Here is a 17,365-nt window from a genome sequence, read left to right on the forward strand (position 1 = left end):
ACAGCAACGTTTTGAACTTGTGATATCTATTTATGTGATGAAATTTGAATAATTTGGCAAAATGTGCAAAATTATATACAGATACATATATAAAAAGAAGAAAACTATAACGATTCCAATCTTTCGTTTGTGCACTCAAATCACATGATCGCGTGAATAGTACGCAGTTTTGTAGCAACGTTACTCAAGGAAGTGGACCCTATTATTTTCGTCAGATATGCAATCACATCAATTTTCTAATCGTGAAGACGAGATTTTCATTATTTCATTATTTCACAAAGAATACATGTGTATACTGTAGTATCGTGGACAAAAGGCCTAAGATATCGGCCGAACCGTATACAATGTTGCGAGAACCGCGGTGTCGTTGGGTACAGCAATGTATCGTCGATCTTTTCAACTGAACAGTTTCGTCTAAAAGGCCTACGTGACCCTGGCCACGAGCGTTTTCGGGACACGTGCGCTATAGGGCGGGGAAAAAAACAAAAGAGACGCTAAAGACAATGTTAGTTAAGACGCAGGCGAGAACGAACGCAAAAGGCGCGCAGTATGGGTTGAGAATCGAGAGCGTGCGAGTGCGGATGCCGAAGACGAGAGTTATAGAGAGTGATTTGAGCGGAATAAGACTTTTGTGTTTTAGTTCAAGTTGAACATTTATCGTTCTCTGTCCAATTAATCCTTGTTATTTTTATTTATCTTAATAAATAGTATTAGGAGAATTTTACAAATCTAAATTATCCTAATCCCATCCTTTTTCGATACTACAAATTGGGGGCTCGTCCGGGATTGAAACCAGACAGAGAACGACACGTTTAACGGAACTAATTGTGCTGAAAAAAAAAGAGTTGAAAATGGCAAATTGTGAAGAGGAACAGTTTTCGACTGAAGAGGTTTCGACGCTGGAGGAGCTAAGAAATAAGCTCGCAAGTCTGAATCTGCCGATATCAGGCTCGAAGTCAGTGCTGATGGCCAGGCTGAACCGAGCGTATAAGGCTGGTCAATCAACTTCGAAGGAATCGAAGCGCGATGAGGAATCGGTAAATCAGCGAAACCTAAGGAGTGGGCAGAGAGCTGAGCGCGATCAGGATGGAGACGAAGACCTCGAGAAGCTGAGGACGAAGGAGTTGAGAGCGCGCCTCGCTAGCTTGGGGTTAAAGGTCACAGGGAGAAAATCTGAACTACGCGCACGGCTACAGGCGGCCCTGGAAGGAGACAACGTATCGTCGGAAGAAGAAAGCGACGACGAAAGTGACAATGAAAAAGATGAGAGAGACGTGATGAAACACGAAGGAGGTACGCGAGCGATGTGCTCGGACCGTGATGAACATCGCCAAAAGGCAGGTACCGTTTCGGTGTTAAGCTTTAAAGACGTCGAAGACGCATTAGAATTGTTTAGCGGTGACAAAGGTGAAAACGTGGAGCGATGGTTCGAATCATTCGAAGAAGTCGCGGACACGTGTATGTGGTCCGACGGTCAGAAGGCAGTCTACGCGAGGAAGCTGCTGAGGGGATCGGCGAAAATATTCGCAAGCTTCGAGTGCCATGCCAGGACTTGGCATGAGCTGAAGAAGGGACTAATCAGAGAGTTCTCCAGAAAGTCCAACAGTAGGCAAGTACACCAAAAGCTTAGTGGGACGAGAAAGAAAAGCGACGAGGCGTGCTTGGCCTACATGTATCGCATGCTGGAAATAGCCAGTCATGCCGACATAGAGGAAGAAGTCAAAGTAGAGTACATCATAGACGGGATAATAGACGAAGAGGTCCATAAATCTATGCTGTATGGTGCTGCATCCATCAAGGAGCTAAGGAAGAGGCTAATCGCGTACGAGGAGCAGAAGAGCCGAAGGACGAAGTCGGTTGCGAAGCCGGCCAGAGTTGAGAGAAACAACAGTCCCAGTCAAGGTGGAAGTGCGAGAAAGACGCGTTGCTACAATTGCGGCGATAAAGCACATGTAAGCGCGGATTGCCCGAACAAGTCGAAGGGTCCTAAGTGTTTCGAGTGTAGAGAGTACGGACACGTCGCATCGAAATGCAGCGATCTGGGTAAGCCCCCTAAAGAGGTTTGTAATACACAAATGTCGCTGCGAGCGGGTTGTAAAAGTGTTAGAATTGGAAATTGCGAACTGAGCGCGTTGATAGATACCGGTAGCGAATTAACCCTGATGCGGGCGGATCAGCATGCCAAAATTGGAGCGCCCAAATTAATTCGGGAAATTATCGAGTTTCGCAGTATCGGATCCGAGAACAATCTTACGCTCGGGAAATTTTCAACGGATATTGTCATAGATGATGAGTTATATCATATAACGGTGCATGTAGTTCCAAACACTATGATGCACCGTTCGTTGATAATAGGCACAGACTTCCTGGATACCGTTGAGATGAACAGGAGGAGGGGAGATATCTCCATTTTCAGATTAAAAGACGAAAACTCCGATGGGATTCCGGAAGTTTTTAAAGTAGACATAGAGACGGGGGCGCGTGAAGTAGATTTATCCCATATCGAAAACGTGCACCATAAGCAGGCAGTAGAGAGTTTAATCCGAAATTATAGGCCACAGAAAACGCGCGAAGTAGGAATCAAAATGAACATAATATTGCATGACGATATTCCGGTTTACGAAAGGCCGCGAAGACTATCTCCACAAGACAAGGTCGAGGTCGACAAACAGATCAAAATGTGGCTGGAGGATGGAATAATACGCCAATCACATTCCGACTATGCCAGTCCGATCGATTTTGGTAAAAAAGAAAGACGGCTCGACTAGAATTTGCGTTGATTATAGACAATTAAATAAAAAGGTAGTAAAAGATAGATACCCACTGCCCTTGATCGAAGACCAACTAGATTCGCTACAGGGCTCGAGGGTATTTAGCACGTTGGATCTTAAGAACGGATTTTTTCATGTTCCTGTTGGGGAAAGTAGCAGGAAGTATACAGCGTTCGTAGTCCCCACAGGCCAGTACGAATTCCTCAAAATGCCTTTTGGATTGTGCAATTCGCCAGCCGTCTTTCAGAAATATATAAACGCAGTTTTTAAAGAGTTGATCGCGACAGGGGTGGTGCTGACGTACATGGACGATCTGATCGTGCCGTCGACTGACTTTTCGAGTGGGATAGAGAAACTAAGCACAGTGCTGCGTGTTGCTAGTGAACACGGACTACTCGTAAACTGGAGTAAATGTCGATTCCTACAAACGAAAATAGAATATTTGGGCCACATCATCGAGGGCGGTAATATTCAACCATCTGAATGCAAAACCAAGGCCGTCGCTAATTTCCCGGAGCCCCGATCGGCTAGAGATGTTCAGAGTTTCCTGGGCTTAGCGGGATACTTTAGGAAGTTTGTGCCCCGGTATTCTGTCATCGCGAGACCATTAACAGATCTATTAAGGAAAAATGTCCCGTTCAGGTTCGAATCGCGCGAGCGCGAAGCGTTCGGAAGCCTAAAAACCGCGTTAAGCGAGAAGCCACTGTTGAAGCTGTATCGCGTTGGAGCGGAGACTCAGCTGCATACGGATGCGTGCAGCGGGGGATACGGAGCGATCTTACTGCAACGCGACAGCGAGGACAACGTTTTTCACCCCGTGTATTACTCGAGCGGAAAAACATCACCGGCTGAAGAGAAGTACACCAGTTACGAGCTTGAGGTTTTGGCCATCGTGAAAGCGCTGAAGAAATTCCGTGTCTACTTGCTCGGCATTCCATTCAAAATCGTTACAGATTGTCAGGCGTTCGCGTTAACAATGCGGAAAAAGGACTTGTGCGTGCGCGTCGCGAGGTGGGCGATCCTCCTAGAGGAGTTCGATTATAAGGTGGAGCATAGGCCCGGGACCAGTATGATGCATGTCGACGCGTTGAGTCGAAACCCCCTACCCGAGGTCATGCTAATAGACGAAGACGAACGAGGGATTGTCGTACGTTTGAGAGAAGCGCAGTTGCAAGAGGATGACCTGCGACAGATCCGAGACAACATAAAGCAGTACGAGGCCGACGGGTACGTCTTAAGAAACGAACTTTTGTATCGAGAAGTAGAAGACACACCGCTATTGGTCGTGCCGAAGTCGATGCAAACCCAAGTGGTCCGACGAGCTCACGAACGTGGCCATTTCGGCGTTACCAAAACAGAGGCGTTGGTAAAAAGGGACTACTGGTTCCGGGGAATGCGCGAGAAAGTGGAAAGGGTGGTGCGGAGTTGCATCGACTGTATCCTTGCGGAGAGAAAGCAAGGGAAGAAGGAAGGGTTGCTAAATACCATCGACAAGGGAGAATTGCCGTTCGACACGTATCACGTCGATCATATTGGACCGTTACCCACTACAAAGAAAAGCTACCGGCATATCTTCGTAGTGGTCGATGCTTTCACCAAGTTCGTCTGGTTGTACCCCACCAAATCAACGGGTTCTGCAGAGGTTATCAGCCGCTTGGAAAAACAGTCTGTTTGTTTCGGGAATCCGCGAAGGATCATCTCTGACCGTGGGACGGCGTTCACAGCTGGTGCTTTCGAGGACTATTGTAGCGAGGAAGGCATAGAGCACGTGCGAACTACAACTGGAATTCCGCGGGCCAATGGTCAGGTAGAAAGAGTAAACCGGATACTTATCCCGTTGTTGACGAAGTTATCTGCACCAACGCCAGGCGAGTGGTTCAAGCACCTGGAGAAAACTCAAAAATACCTCAACGCAACACCCAGCAGAAGCACTAGCGTTACTCCGTTCCAGTTGCTGTTTGGCACGCGGATGAGAATGCGGGACGATCCGCAGATGAGGCAGTTAGTTGAAGATGAATGGGTCGCAATGTTCCAGGAAGAACGGGATCAATTGCGTGAAATAGCAAAGAGACGGATCGAGGAGCTTCAAACCCGCAATAGACAAACGTTCAACAAGAGACGCAAGAAGGCGACAGTCTACAAAACAGGAGATCTGGTGGCGATCGAGAGGACGCAAGGCGGTCCTGGATTAAAGCTGCATTCAAAGTTCCTTGGGCCGTACCGTGTGGTGAAAGTCCTGCGAAATGACCGTTACGTAGTGCAACGAGAAGGCGAACACGAGGGACCGCGCACGACTTCCACCGCAGCCGACCACATGAAGTGGTGGAACATTGGTGTTAGTGATGATAGTGAGAACAGTGATGAGCACATCTGAGGGCAGATGTGATTTGTCAGGAATGGCCGAGTGTAGTATCGTGGACAAAAGGCCTAAGATATCGGCCGAACCGTATACAATGTTGCGAGAACCGCGGTGTCGTTGGGTACAGCAATGTATCGTCGATCTTTTCAACTGAACAGTTTCGTCTAAAAGGCCTACGTGACCCTGGCCACGAGCGTTTTCGGGACACGTGCGCTATAGGGCGGGGAAAAAAACAAAAGAGACGCTAAAGACAATGTTAGTTAAGACGCAGGCGAGAACGAACGCAAAAGGCGCGCAGTATGGGTTGAGAATCGAGAGCGTGCGAGTGCGGATGCCGAAGACGAGAGTTATAGAGAGTGATTTGAGCGGAATAAGACTTTTGTGTTTTAGTTCAAGTTGAACATTTATCGTTCTCTGTCCAATTAATCCTTGTTATTTTTATTTATCTTAATAAATAGTATTAGGAGAATTTTACAAATCTAAATTATCCTAATCCCATCCTTTTTCGATACTACAATACTTGGAATGTATAATCATGCTTTATCTGTAAGGAAACTATATCCAGAATTTTAATATGTTTTTCTTCATACGAGGATTGTGCAATGAAATATAGCAACAATAATATAAAATAATATCAAGTTTCAATTTCGACAAACGAGCAAGTGAAACATTTGCTTATGTAATACTTACAAACAAAACTATATGCAGTGAGATCGCAATCGATGGAAAAGGTTGTAAGATGCAAAAGCTTCTTAAAGAAAATTAATGAACACCTCAAAAATATTTGAAAATCGAAAATCTTATGAACAACCTACTTTTCGATAAATATGCGGCATTTACTACACACGTGTTTCCATTTTCTTGTAGAGAAAAATGCAATTCGCGTAATTTGACCTCCAGTTACTAAACAGGAGCACAAAGTTTCACTGCTTTGACTGCAGGTAACGCACTCCGTAATTTCCTCTTTTATGTCGTTGCAGTCATCCTTTTACGAGTTAAAATACTCCTAGTACCATTGAAAACTGGCTATAGTCACGGTGTAGGTGACAATACAATCAATACAATGTATCAGTGCGGTAGTACATTGCAACCGAACAGATGTATTGTCAACAATTACGTTTCTCATCAAAACACAGATGTCGAGTCTACCCAAAATTTTCAAACCAACGTCCCTGCGCTCAAAACTGTCGATAGATACTATGCAAAGAAAAAGACACCTGAAGTCAAAAAGGTTTCAAGTGAAAACATATTTAGTCCTTGCACACGAGACTAAAATCAATCATCGCTATATGTAAATTGCAACTGGTTATGAATGTATTTTCGACTTGGATTTGAAAATCCTTTAAGATGTTCTTATTGGCATTTGGGTCTATTGGGGCAACGATCTCATATGGACTACCTTAAAATGTATGGAGTTTATTGTTCTGGACAGCCTATTCCTGAAATGGGACTCCTGCCAAATTTTTAACTGTGGTTGTTTTGGGAAGCTACTCAATCATATGTCGCACTGCACCACTGCAGTAAATTTGGATATCAAAAATTTAATCTACATGAACGTCTGCTGAACTCGATGCATGTTTTTATTACCATCATATGATATTATTCCATATCATGAAATATATACATGCTGTAATAGGAATACTATCGAGATGACGATGTTCAAAGGAAAATAAATCAGAATCTTTGCCTCTCAAATCTCTTCAAATGAGCGAGTGGCAAATGACGATGCAAGGTATTGGCAAGGTTGTTCGATGAAGATCAATTACGTACTGTGTCCGCGGATTCCAGAAAATGAGCCCCTAAGTAGGTGGAAAAAGAGGAGGAAACAGATAGAACATAAAGAGCTGATTAATGTAAGGGAGGAAAGCTAAAACTTCAAATAAGGAACAAAAAGAAACAAGCTGCTTATGACGCTATCGTTCCCGGTCTTCTATGTTCGATCACAGTTGCCGATATCGTTCATGTAATATATTATAGTACATTTGAGCATATTGTATTATATTTTGATGCATACTACCTCTTCGATTGCTTGTTTCCACCATTAATGCAAGAGAATAAACTGAAGATGCTTACAGTGATCTCAACTTAAGAAAAGAGACACTTCTTTTGACGTATATGCGGAACGGGAACATGTATCATAAATTTATATTTCAAAATGTGGTAAGAAGAGAATAAAACAAAGTGCAATTTTCAGAAGAACATGTTAATTTTATCAGCGAATAGAATTGTTAGTAATACTGAAAATTACTTTTATTTTTACTGAAATTACTGAAATTGATACTAAGATCAGTGAAATTATTATTTTTCGAAAAATATTCAAGCCTTGAACTTTTTTTCCTGGGAAAATCCTCATGGATAGTGTCGGGATAGTGTCGGACTTACCGACTAAAACCCCACGATTAGGGCCTACTCGACGCCTAACAGGAGTGCACCGCGATCTCTTTCGAAATTCAGGCCTTGAAGTGCTTCGCATATTCATCGGATCTGAGTGTTGGATACATAAAATATGTCAAAAATGGTTCTGCAGAAGGAAGTCAATTTCAAACAGTAAGTTAACTTGTGAGAATTAAATTATAAAGTTCTGGGAGAATAAAATAATTTTGCATAAAAATAATACAAAAATGAGTATGTCGAAACATTTTACAACAGAAATAAAGCATGAAATGTTATAAAAAGTGAATCGTTTATTCGTTTTACAATATATTTTACATAACATGCTCTATCAGTTTGTTACCTTGAATTTGTCTTTTATTTAAAATTCCTTACATAATTTTCATGATATATTCATGAAGTAATGTTAAATATATAGTAGGATGCTATAGGCCTACTGCAAGAAGCACATCTAAAAACAGCAACACTAGTAGAGAAAGAGTGTTCAAGCCTAGATCCAAATATGATACAGTAGCTGAACAACTAAAATTAACATATCTTAAGAAGTAAAATGTATCTTCATAATCTATGTTCTACTAGCGATTTTCCACATGTTCAACGAGATATGCAATACAGAGGACGTATAAATTTGTTGTTTTATTTATGTTGAGTCACAAATCAGAATATTGAGTATGTTATTTTCCCGCGGATTGTAAAATCATAAACTGTAAAAGTGCCATGGCTCATTTTATAATCGTAACATCTGTTTGTCAATGTATATTGCGACCTGGGGATTTCGGTAGTGAATATGCAACGATCGAATGCCTCCGCGAGAAGAGCTCGGACATTATATTTATTCTTATCGTGGGTTCGATAATAAAATATCCTTCTTGCTTTTGCAATTTCATCTACATTGTAATTTTTTGTAACAGTTTTGACAACTGATACGGTCAAAGATGTTTCGATAAGCGATGTTTAAGTTATAAGATGTTTAAGTTATAACTTAAGTTATAGCTACGAATCTCTCTGCCTTCTCACACGTCTGCTCCAAGTGCGAGGAGTATTTCCTGGAATTATCCAGTGTTACCCCCCAGATACTTGATTTCTTCTTTAGTGGTGATATCCCCACCACCAATGTCTAAGTTAAACATTTTCGGGACTCCCTTCCCCATCAACAATATCACTTCGGTCTTCTCCATCGCCAGCCGAAGACTTGCGTCTGAGGTGATAAGGTAGTGATTATTTTTTACAAATACCAGAGTATACCTAACTACGTAGTTTATTAGAATATACCCAATGCGTACACTAGTCGTACAATACACTTGCTGTCTCGGTTCGCGGTCACTAATAGATCGGCGCAAAGAAGTATCGCTTAATTGCTGCTGCTCATGTCTCTCGATAACTAAGAATGCGTCGCTACCCTGTTCGCTATATTTATATGCGTCGGAGTTGACGAAAGGCGTTGGGATTTGAATTTCGAAGATGTTCTCGAAACATCCCAACGGGCGCTGAGCTCTCGACCTTGTTTACAATTGTTGGCTTTTCGGGTAGCTGACTCGAGGGCCTATGATCACGGCAAAAACGACGGATTTGGATTAACGATCAGAACAGCCTAAGGTTGTCGGATCTATAATTAGCTCGTCTTTGGGTAAACACGATTTCTTGTGTAGCGGATTTACTGGGCTAAAACCATTATGATTTTTATCGACGAGTACCGCTACACGTCGTTGCTCCAGTTAGCCACCGCCTCGACCAGCCCGCGGATCCTGTCCCCGATCTCGTGCATCTTCCATATCGTGATGATTAGGGCCAAGTCATCCGCGAACGCGACCGCGTCCACGTCCTTAAAAGCATCCAGTGCCCTTAGGAGTCCGTTATAAACCAAGTTCCATAGCTGCGGTCCCATTACCGACGCCTGTGGCACCCCTATGTAAATCCTTCTCATTACTTCCTCCTCCTGGCAGTGGACTATTGCCCTTCTCAACCTTTTCCTCGCCTCCTTGAATTCGCTTACCAGGCCAGCGTTGTCCACTACCCTCTGAGCTTTCCTCCTAAGTTTCAGAGTTGTCCATCTCAGATCGGACAACTCATCGTTCCATCAGTAATTCATTTTCCTCTTCCCGCGAGGGGGTACAATCCTCTTCAACTCTTCAACACACGTGCGTTCCAATTCCTCCTGGAATCGATCGCCGTGTGTCGCGTCGTCATTCTCGCTAAAAACCATCCTTTCGTCAAACTTCTTCAGGAATCTTCCTCGTCAATATTTTTGGTTGAATATCTAAAATAGCGGATACCTCCCGCTCTTTTCCTCCCAATCTCCATAAAATTGTGCAATACATAACTATGATCAGAGGCAGGATACCAGCCCATACTCGAGTTGCTCCTCCATCTCTGCCTCATCCATCTATTCACATTAACGATATCCGGGAAGCTCGTTCTTCGATTCCTACAGAACGAATAAGCACCCGTCGTCTTTATCGGCATCAGGCTGTTCCTCGTGATCGCATCGAGCAGATACATTCCCCCCGGCTCCGACCTCCTTCCTCCTCAGACCGTAAACTTCGAATTGTAGTTTCCGGCCACCATCGTCCCCGGAGCTCTTCTCTTGCCCTCCCTTATTGCCGCCTCCAGCTCTTCCACGTAACTTTCGAACTCACATCTACTCGCATTAGAGGAACAATATCCACTCATGCACGTAGTGTTCTTTACCCTGACGCCGACCACTCCTCTCTTGGCAATCTTGGTCCCGCCGATCGCTTGTCTCCCATTAAACAGAGTGACCTACAGCGACGCATCCCCGCCCGTATCGTTATACCGATACTCTAACTGTTTGTACGGCTCGGAGATGACCACCATGCCCACCATGTTCTCACATGCATACTGCTCCATAAGATCCTGGGCAAGCTTACACCTATTAAGGTTGATCTGCAGGACCTTTATCTTCTAGGGGCGCTTCTTCTCGTACTCCATCTGCCCTCAATTCTGACCATAGGGTAGGCTAATGATCCCGTAATGTGCCTCGCACTCTCTCCCTCGTGTCTGGAGCACATGGCATACCTCGGCTCCTTAGTATATTCCTTCATAGTGCGATCCTCCCCACCACATCTCCTGCATAGCTCTCTACCAGGGCATACCACCGTGCATCTAGTCGCCGTATGCCCCAGCATGTGGCACTTGTAGCACCTCTGCACATTCGGGAGGAGCCTGGCCGACGATATCGTCAGGCCCGTTCTCAACCTAAGAGCCTCCCCTTCCTTAGGGAACACGTTCGCGGGGATCAGCACCACCGCCGTCTGCGTCCCTCACGGCACCATCCTAAGCGCCTTCACCTCTACCTGATCGGAATAGGGTATTCCCCATTCCCTTTTAATGTCCTCTACTAACTCCTCCTTACTCGTTAGTGGATCCATATTTTTAATTCGCGATCCTCATCGACCTTGATTAGGATGGCCTCCTTCCTCCTCCTTCCTGGAGGTAACCTTCTTCCGGTTCCTCCGCCGTCTCTGCCCATCCCCCTCTCTATGAAGATTTGAGGTTCCGGTGGCCGTCGCCTCTTCTCTTTCCTTCTCTTTTCCACGACGTACCACCCGTCGGAATCACTCCTCTCTCTCTCGGAGTAATCGGCAGCCTCAGTGCCTCCACATACCTCCGCGTATGAAGGTTCCCCCTTTCTAGGTCTCTTCGTCACCGCCGAGAACTTGTTTCCACCGGGGAAACCATCTTTCTCTTCGGCTGCTCCACCATCGGCCTCCGAGAGAGATCCGCCTTCACTTTCTCCTGCCTACTCGCGGAATTCGTTCCATTAACCATCCGCCCAGGTCTTTCTATCCTGTCGGGCTTCATTGTTACCTTCCTGCTCGGTGCTCCCATACATTGCTCCAAGGTACACACCGAGCCCTCCACCATCGAACTCATTCTTTTGAGTTCCTCATTCTCCTTTCTGTCTCTTCCTAGACCCCTGGCGATCACTCTCAACGCCTTGACCACCCCCATTAGGGTTCTTATGAGACTGCTTAGTTCAAAGCATTTGAGATAGTACTTAGCATGTTTCTCCGTATCACTATACGGGTCCTCGATCTCCTCCGTGCGTTCCTCGACCTCGCTGCCACCCGGAACTTGGCTTCCATATCCGGCCGAAGAAATCGGCTCCACGGCTCTCCTCGCCAAATATCTCCTGCCTCTATCCGTTATCACCTTCACCTCCTTAGGCGTACTAAGGCTCGCCTCGGAGTACCCGCCATCACATGTTTCCTTCTTTGTCCCGATAGTTGGACTTCTCAACAGTCTCTTACTAGGTTTGAAGGGATTTAACCCCTCATCCATCTTCTTGCACCCACTTCCAGGCAGCACCGTGATCGTCACGTCTCTCAACTTCACATCGAAGATGGCCCTATGCTTCTCATTCTCCGACTCCCTCCTACTCATTTGACTCAATTGATCCCCGGTTGTTTTTCTCACACGAGGGGAGACCCTGGGATCGATCTTCCGTTCTGCCGTTTTCCCAGTTGCTTGATGACCGTCTGGTCGAGCTTGGAGAGCGACTCGATCCACCGACGGGGCCTGGGGTTCCCTTAAAAATCTACATAGGTCGGTTCCACATTTTCCTCGATTATTACCGGACGGTTCTCTGGCTTGGTGAGACATCCGAAAATTAATTATTCTAATTCCTCATTCTAATTCCTCACTCATTCTAATTCCTTGCTTTCTCTGCATATAATTTGAGGTATTCGACTGAGGTGGACGGATCGGTGATGATAGGTACTGCTGACATATGAGATTTTTGTCTTCACCGGGGTGCCCTCTTCTTAGTTAGGAATTGTGGAAAAAACCGAACCTCGAGTGCCGGGAATCGATCCTGATCTAGAACGTTCGTGACCAACTGCGCTAACCACAACTCTGCCGTTGTCCGGTCGAAATCGTTGGAAAGTTTGCCGTTGAGTGCCGCTACAGTAGGAATTGTAAGGGAGCATTTGCAACTTGGAATTGGACAATCCTCAAAATAACGATTTCCACCAACTTCGATTGCACAACAAATCGTATCACCTTCGGGAAGGATCACCTACCTTGCGAAGCGCATGCCAACAACTTTCCGCTACACAATGACAAGCATCGGGAATCACCAATTGCACGACATAAATATTACCTTCGTTAACAAAGTATCCTCATCACGAAACATGCCCACACAACGTGCCAGTGTAACAATGGCAACAACAGATAAACTCACCTCCTTGTGTCGAAGCCGCGGCTATTATAACGGTCGATTCACGTTCGTATCGAAACGACTGGACGAGTACGAACAATCCGGTCGTCAGACAGTTAGATTTCTTATTCCTCGAGAAACGTCTGAACGAAGCTTGGCCTGAATTCGAAGCCATCCAACGCGAGCTTGAAGATTTAGACGAGGAGGAACACGCGCGGTTAACCGAGATCAAGAACCAGTATTCCGATACATAATATGAATAATACATATCATGGAGGGCAAGCTACCAGCATCCCCGTCATCTCCAAGTAGTCAGAAATATTCTTCTAAACACGAATCTCGGTCATCACGAACCAGATCCACCGGATCAAACTCATCGTTCAACCGTCAGCGACTAGGGAACAAATGACCATATAAGACGATCTGCTCTACTGCACCACGACCTGTTAGTCGCAGCCCAATTGAACATTTTTAATCACAAGACACAAACAATCTGATGTAGAGCTCTGCTAGACACTGGCTCTAGCGTGAACTTTATAACCAAAAAATTGGCAAAATTACTCGGCATAAAGCAGTAGAGATATTCCGTCCCAATCGGAGCCCATGATACCCCAACGACGACTTCGAAACACTCTATCACTGCCACGATTGCCTCCATGGAAGGCACGTACAAACGTACATTGACTTGTTTTGGTCATACCGACAATAACGATATCGGTCTCATGTCAACCAGTAGATCGTCCAATGATCCAAATACCCAGGTATCTCCAACCAGCCGATCTAAGATTCCATAGACCTGGCTCGATCGAAATCTTATTAGCGCGGGACCAACACTAGCATCACTGTGCATCAGTCAAATCAATATCAATCAATCAAACGATATCGACTCGCGTTTGCAAAAGACTCGATTCAGTTGGATCATCGAGTCTAGCAGCTCAATCAACATCACGCGCATATCATGCCACCATAACGGATCTCAACACTTGTCCACTGATCTTACAGACCGCTAGATCGCGCAAGTCTCTAACCACCACCTCCTCCCTGGAATCACCCTTAGCTCCAACAACGCCAGGATATTCTCCAATGCCAAAACAAGTCCCAATCGCGGAATCCACGACGCCGAACTTCCCTTCACCAACCATGACATTCTTTACGCTTCCACAGGCGAGACGAAGACGAGACGCTATCGCACACAAATCGGCGATAATATCAATGAAACAATCACGAAAAAAATCTAACCAGACGGAGGCTACGATGCCTCTGATTCCATCTCCTGTGCAGAATCGTATCCATAAGCTCAACACTTGCTTACTGAATCCACAGAGGACCACTTCAAGCAAATCTGTAATCACAAACTACTCCCTGGAATTACCCTTATCTACAACGATGCCGGTACTTTGTCAAACGTCAAATCAAGTCATGATCCCAGTCACGACGCCCAACGCTCCTTCTCCACCAAGGATCATCAACAAGAGAACGCGATTCGGGCAGATCACCGGAATTCCTTTCAACATCTCCTGAATCGACGTGTTCTACGATACTTCGTGGACAGTGGCGTTACACGATTCTTCCTCGACCGACGTGTTCCATAACACCTCCTGGGCCGACATGTTCCATGACACTTCATGAGCAGAGGTGTCCCATGACACTTCCTGGGCCGAGACGTTCCACGACACCTCCTGAGACGAGGCGATCAGCCGCACTACGAGGTAGACGACGAGCCTACCTTTTAACGAGGTCCTCTGATTTCCTCTTTCATCGACAAACCAGGAAGTCGGAACCAGGAACCATAATAATACAACTATTCTACGTAACAAACATCGCTAATCGAACATTATTCGTCGTGGTTTAAATTTGCGATTAAATACAGATTTAAATGTGTTCATTCGTTCGTTATACAAACTAATAAAGTTAAGTAACAAAATGGATTTGTCATAAATTTCTCTCGTATTCCTAGGGTAGGCTCAATACTACTTTGTTTCGCTTTTCAAAACGATGAATATGTAAAATGGTGTAATAATTATCGATTGTCGGAATTATCCGATTGTATCTCGTATTTGATGGTGAATTTCAGTACCTTGTAAAATGAAATACAGTACCTTGTAACAAGGTATTAAATCTGGTCGGGAAATAAATCGCCGAGTCAAAAATATCGGCAAGCCGAACGACGAATTACTTCGTTTGCTCTTATGAGTAGATTGGAGGTTCCTCAGGGCGAATACTGGCATTGTCGTGTTGTCGTCCCTTGATACGACCGTCATGCTTTCCTTGGAATTTGTTGCGCCATGCTGATGCCATTTTTTGGAGTATGCGCGTGTGCAGTGTCTCGTTGAACGGTGAAAAAGATAGTGAGACAAAAAGAGTGTTGAGACACGTGCAATGTGTATCTACGAATATCTTGTAAATCACATGTTAAATAAATATGAAACTATTTTAATATCATTTCTACGTGTTATGTGAGTGTTGCTATACGTTTATTTCGGCGACTAAGATCCACAATTGTCAACAATAACAATACTATCAAACTGTTATAAAAGTAATATAAAAACATAGTTTATTAAAAAAATTATTTACAATGTAATGCTTTGTCCATGTTGAAGTACTTCTGGAAAAACTCTACATTTTTTCTTTTAGTTTGCTGTTGAGTGCCGAAGCGTGCAGACATGTGTCTAATGTTCAGTGAAGTTTACAATATAATACGTGATGCTCATCCGTCGAAATTGAAGCGAAACAAAGATAACCAAGTGTTTTCTAAACTTACTAGTGGAAACGAGTTCTGCCCGAGCAGCCGAGCTAAACGAACGTGTGAAACAGTGCCTCAGTGAAAGTGCGGCAAGTGGAGAAAATAAAGTGACTAACGAGAACGCCCATCGCCAAATGGCGGTAAAGCCAAAATGCAACAGCAAATACCACCAATAAAAATAATAAGCAAAGGCGAAACGTATTTCATAAACAGAGCTACAAATACGACAAATCAAACACAATCACTGGACGAAGATCAGGAGTGCTCAGCTATAAATGAAATAGAAATGGAAACATCAAAAAATAATGAGGAGAATAAAATCAACAACGAAACCTAGATACAGAAAAGCAGCCATGGCTGCAAGAATTACCATTAAGAAATTCCTTCAGCTCACTAACGGAAGAAATAGACGCTGACCCGACAAGTGAAACCACAACTCATTCAACTCACATTACAAAATCACCACCAATATTTTTTGAGGCCCAAATAATAGACCTGATTATTAATCTACTAAACAATATAGCCGGGAAGGATAATTACACAATAAAACAAACAAAATTAGAACAACTAAAAATTCAAACAAACGCCCCAGAAATTTATAGAAAAGTGGTGAAAGCATTAAAGGAAAAAAATACTATATACTACACGTATCAGCTCAAAACGGAAAGGAGCTACAAAATAGTTATAAGAGGTTTACATCCAAAAATTAACACAAAAAAATTAAGTGATGAATTAGCAAAAATTAACCATCAAACAAGAGCAATAAACAATATAACAGGATATGATACAAAGCAACCATTACCATTATTCTTAACCCTTAGAGTACTATGGGCGCATATATGCGTTTGGCGGAAGCTATCGGTGTGGACTAAGCACACATATATGCGTTTTCTGTAAGTGCCCGGCATGGACTAAGGACGGATATATGCGTTTGCCAATTTTTCCGAACACCTACGCAGAAGTAATACTATTACGTTTGTGTGAGATAAATATAAATGCATTCCTTAGTAACGGCAGTAAACAAATGCTAATAATGCCTCGTTATAACAGTCGCATCTAATTATCAAGAAGAAAATGTGCTGTTTGTGTAAAAAATAAGAGAATGCAGAAAATACCATGTCGGATTATGTATTGATAATTGTGTTGAAATTTTGTACATACAACTAAATTATTAACTTGTGTTATATTTACCAAATTTAGTTTTTTAGTTTATTGTTTTCTAGTTTATTACCCAAATTCTAGTTTCTTGTAAATTTCAATGTTTATAATAAATAATTAATACTAAAAAATAACGCTCTTGAATTATTTAATCTCATGCAAAAGAATTACTATAACTTATTATAATGTCCGCTTTGAATAGTCAATCAACAGAATTTAGTCTAACGAAAAAGTATTCCGTCCACAGCGCTAGCCACGCGCCGTCCGTACGGACCGCATAGGCCGCAAGTATTCAGCACTCTAAGAGTTTAATAGAACTTGTTACGTCGCGTGAAAAGCTCCGCCCGACGTCCTTCATTGTCTGACCGTCAAGCCCCAAGCACCCATAGAAAGCCCTCAATAAATTTAAGGTCCCACCATAAACCGAGTCTTATAACCTTGCAGGAACCGTTATTTCTGCAAGTATTTTCGGTTTACAACTGGTACTTAAAAAAGTTCTTAGGTCTATTGTACGTTCTTACAAATTATGGAGAAAGCTGGTAGTTATCACAGGAAAAACTGGTAATTATATAATGGGGAAAATCAGACATTTATATAATAGAATTGTCTGGAATTTCCCATGAGTCATGTTGTCAGGGTGCTTATACCTCCCATCTTCAATCATCAACGTCTTAGCTAATGGGTATCGCGGATCCTTGTCCTCACTTTCATAACGAAAAGTATGAAAGTCATTCGGGCATTCGGTTGATTCTGTTGAGTCGGTT

General features: G+C 43.7%; 2 protein-coding genes across 3 annotated transcripts in view; both read right to left on the bottom strand.

The window, feature by feature from the left end:
• LOC126926088 (uncharacterized) overlaps window positions 1–13,406 on the bottom strand; it is a 32,036-nt gene extending 18,630 nt beyond the window's left edge. The window contains exon 1 of one of the 2 annotated variants that reach the window (XM_050742215.1): window positions 10,684–13,406. In XM_050742215.1, the coding sequence (XP_050598172.1) occupies window positions 11,185–12,144 (960 nt within the window). In that variant the 5' untranslated portion in view covers window positions 12,145–13,406 and the 3' untranslated portion in view covers window positions 10,684–11,184. Of the gene's footprint in view, window positions 1–10,036 lie in introns of both variants that reach the window. The other variant, XM_050742216.1, reaches the window with a different exon arrangement.
• The window catches only part of LOC126926086 (uncharacterized), a 66,572-nt gene that overhangs the window by 2,714 nt on the left and 46,493 nt on the right, over window positions 1–17,365 (bottom strand). The gene's annotated exons all lie outside the window — the stretch shown is intronic.

The sequence above is a fragment of the Bombus affinis genome, chromosome 17 (assembly GCF_024516045.1).
Source record: "Bombus affinis isolate iyBomAffi1 chromosome 17, iyBomAffi1.2, whole genome shotgun sequence".
Classification (NCBI taxonomy): Eukaryota; Metazoa; Arthropoda; class Insecta; order Hymenoptera; family Apidae; genus Bombus; species Bombus affinis.